General features: G+C 52.9%; 1 protein-coding gene across 1 annotated transcript in view; it reads left to right on the top strand.

Moving 5' to 3' along the window:
- Window positions 1–2931, top strand: part of PCDH12 (protocadherin 12) — a 10460-nt gene extending 7529 nt beyond the window's left edge. The window contains exon 4 of the mRNA XM_015642302.3: window positions 2237–2931. Coding sequence (XP_015497788.1) covers window positions 2237–2595 — 359 coding nt within the window. The 3' untranslated portion in view covers window positions 2596–2931. The remainder of the gene's footprint in view (window positions 1–2236) is intronic.
- The last annotated feature ends 582 nt before the right edge of the window (window positions 2932–3513 follow it).

Genomic DNA, 3513 nt, shown 5'->3' with positions numbered 1-3513 from the left:
TCCCCAGGAGCTCAGACCTTCCCTCAAAGGCGGCCGAGCGCAGCCGCCGGAGCTGCCGGGCTCCTTCCTCCTCTCCCAAACACAAACAGAGCTGTGGACTTGCATCCTGAGAGGGAGGAAGGAAGCACTGCTGGTGCTCAGGAGCATCCTAACAGCTGGCTGAGGCTTGGCTGGGCCTTTGTGCCGTTCCCAGCGGGGGGACTGCAATCCCAGGCAGCTCAGGGATTGTTGATGCTGCGGGATGAACTCCCAGCACCGTCTGTTAGCTCTGATCCCCCAGCACAGCACTCCCAGCAGCAGATGAGAGATAGAACTTTATGGATGATAAAAACAACCCCTGCTCCCCAAACACCATTAAAACAAGGCAGTAAAGAGTTATTGGTCAAATTAAACATCCCTAATTATGAGGTTTTCATGGCCACGGGACCGTCAGCCCAGCTCTCCCTGCAGAGAGCAGACCGCTTGAGCCCTGCTCCAGAGCTGAGCAGCCAAATATTCAGGGAATGAAGTGGCTTCTTGCAGACTGAGGAGGAGAAAACTGCATGTTTTACAGCAAAACCTGCAGAACACTGGGGTGATGTCTCCAGGAACGGGCACTGCGACTCAAATACCGAGAATGCAGAAAGAAACCCTGCACGTGAAGCAACACACAAGGAATTTTGGGCTCCAGCTGAAACAAAAATCTAAGGGATGTAGCTGCCCTTCTCTCCTTGCCAGGCTGGAGTCCCAGCTCTCACCCCCAGCCCATCCCAGGGGGTTCTCTGGAGAACAAGGAGAGATTGCAGGCTGAGGAAGGAGCCTTGTGTCAGCCACTGGCTGCAGACCCCAGGCAGGTCCCAGCTGTGGCAGGGTGCTCATCACCCTCTGGAACCTGCAGGATAAGAGCACTGGAATGGAGACCCTCCTTTCAGATGCCACTTTTTAATCAGCACCACACAATTATTACCACAGTGACACCAGCCCTTGCCAGCCTGGGACTGCTGGGCTTTGTTACCAGCGAGGTTTTGCTGCTCCCAAGACCTTTCCTAAACCAGGCGGTTGCTCTGAACCCCCCTGAGGTTCTGGGATGTGCTTTGGGAAGGAACAATGAGGGGCTGGAATGCAGCCTCTGTGCACCACAGCACGGACTCTTGTTTACCAGCCACCTCAAAAAACAAGAATCCCTGTTCCCCTTCCTGCTGTCTGACGGGGAAGCTATTCCAGGCTCTCCCTGCTACGGGGTCCTTCCTTTATTTTCCAGGAGATGTTTATTCATGGACAGCTATAATCACTTCTTCTCTTGCCAACGCTATTTTAAGCATAAAGATTTCCTCTGCTGGCGCTTATCTCCTCAGCAAAACGACAGGTTGCAGTCAGATCCCTGGAGAGCTCCTTGCTTCCTCAGGAGCAGCAACCCCTGGCTCTTGGGGTCTCCATTGTGTCAGCCTGGATCATTCCTGGTTTCATCTCCCCAGTTTTCCCTGCCGGTGTCGTTTCAGCTCCCTCTCCCACAGATGGATAATCAGATTTGTGTGTAATTCCCCTAATCAGAGCCAGTAACAATCCACGCTGGCTGTGCCTCCCTGCCAGCAGGGAATGCCCTGACCAATCCTCTGTGCGATTCCAGTTGCCCATTTTGGGCCACAATCAAATTAGTGGTGCACTAACGAGCGTGCCCCAGCCCCCAGCCCAGGCTCCCCCTGCTCCTCAGCTGTTTCCAATCGAGGAACAACTACTTTAGAGCTCAATTGTTCGGTCCCAGACTCCAACCATCCAGCTGTGCATTTTATAATCCACAATTTCATTCTGCTATTATTGTTTTCACAAGAACTCATTTCTTTTCGGTCTCAATCTGCCTCCTTAGCAGCAAATTCCCACCCTGGAGTGACCCTGAAGGGAAGTCCACTATCTTTGTGTCCAACACTTCCCCCTGGAAAGCTTTTCATTGTCTGCTCCCCTTCGGCCAGTCCTAAAGCCTCCCTCTCTCAGGCTTTGCTAACAATTTAGTGAAGTGCCAATTGAGACTGCAACAAATGAGAATGCACAGCGATTCTAATGGTTATTATATTAAAAACAAAACAAAACCCCCAATAGTTTCAAACCAGTTCTAGTTTGTTTGGCTTTTTTTAGCTGCTGCTTTGCACGGCGTTGCCGGTGATGCGTTTACACTCGTTCCTCTCGGCCGATTTTAGATATTTTCACTTATCAATATTTTTATTAATTGATTTCCCCCCTGTTCTGTGCTGTCCCTCCCCAGAGCTGGCCCTCAGGAGGCTGACAGCTGCAGACCCAGCGTGGGTGGCCCGGCTGTCGCTGCCCCTCACCAGCAGCTACAAGGACAACGTCTTCTCCCCCGACTCGCCGCGCTGCCCCGAGGATGAGGATGCTGCGAGGCAGGAGAAACCCAGGACCTTTGAGACCTTTGGCAAAGGCTCTGGGGCTGACGCTGGTGGCAGTGGGACGAGGCTGGCCAGCACCTTCCTGTCGGAGATGAGCACCCTGTTTGAGCTGATCCTGTCCCAGAAGGCGCAGGAGCACGGCCAGACGGGCGCGGGGCTGCTGCGGCAGCTGTCGGCCCGCGGCCACGGCCTGGGGGATGCTGCTCCGGGGCTGTAGCTGGGGGAGAGCAGGAAAGAGGTTTGGGGTGGGCTTGGCACTGTAGGAGTCATGCCTAGCCAGGTTTATTTCTTCCTTTGCCTCACCCCATGGGATTTCTCCACGACTGATTTCACCTGTTTCACCTGCCCATCCTCACCCTCCTCCTCTGCCAGCCTCCCGTCCCACCCAGCAGCAGGAGGGCCCTTTCCTCCCAGGACAGGACAAGGGGGCTGAGAACAACCACAGCACAGGGAGATGTGATCACAGGCTGTGGAAATACCTGTCACGGACACTGCTGCAGCTGGGCTCCAGGGTTTCAGTAATTTAAATAAAACCAATCTTTTTCTAACACTACCCTCTCTGTCAGCAGTGTAGCTGACATTAAAGATGTGCAGAAAGCCTGAAGTGGCAGCTGGAGAAGGGGAGATGTGCCTGTTGTCTCCCACAGGTCCTTCCAGCTTCTGCGGTTCTGCCACTGGGAACTTGGCATTTTGTAAAAGCCCCCAAAATCAGCACTGGAATCTCTCCTGTGGCTGCTCCAAGTGCCCACAGCTTCCTTCTCCAGAAGGACTGGATGTGGTATGCAGTGCTCTGGGCTGAATGACAAGGTGGGGATCAATCACAGGTTGGACTTGGTGATCTCAGAGGTCTTTTCCAACCTTAACAATTCCATTCTAGTCTGTTCTGTCCTTTGAGGCTGTTGGATTTTGGAGCACAGTCCTTATCCAAAAGCAGACACCAGATGGCTCGAGTCTGCCAAAGGTAACCAGGGAAAAGGGAAGTGTGAGAACACTGTTTTGAAATATTCAGTCACAAGCTTCACCCTTTTTATGGGTTTTCACTTTGATCTGTCTGTCTGGGAGCTGTAAGACAGTTTTGGGATAATAGCATGGGTGGGAAAAACCAAGCTATGGCGACAAAGGAAGAAGCAGACAG

This window comes from Parus major, chromosome 13, assembly GCF_001522545.3.
Source record: "Parus major isolate Abel chromosome 13, Parus_major1.1, whole genome shotgun sequence".
In the NCBI taxonomy this organism is placed as follows: domain Eukaryota; kingdom Metazoa; phylum Chordata; class Aves; order Passeriformes; family Paridae; genus Parus; species Parus major.
The sequence above is the reverse complement of the archived record's forward strand: the minus strand, read 5'-3'. Positions and strand labels throughout refer to the sequence as shown.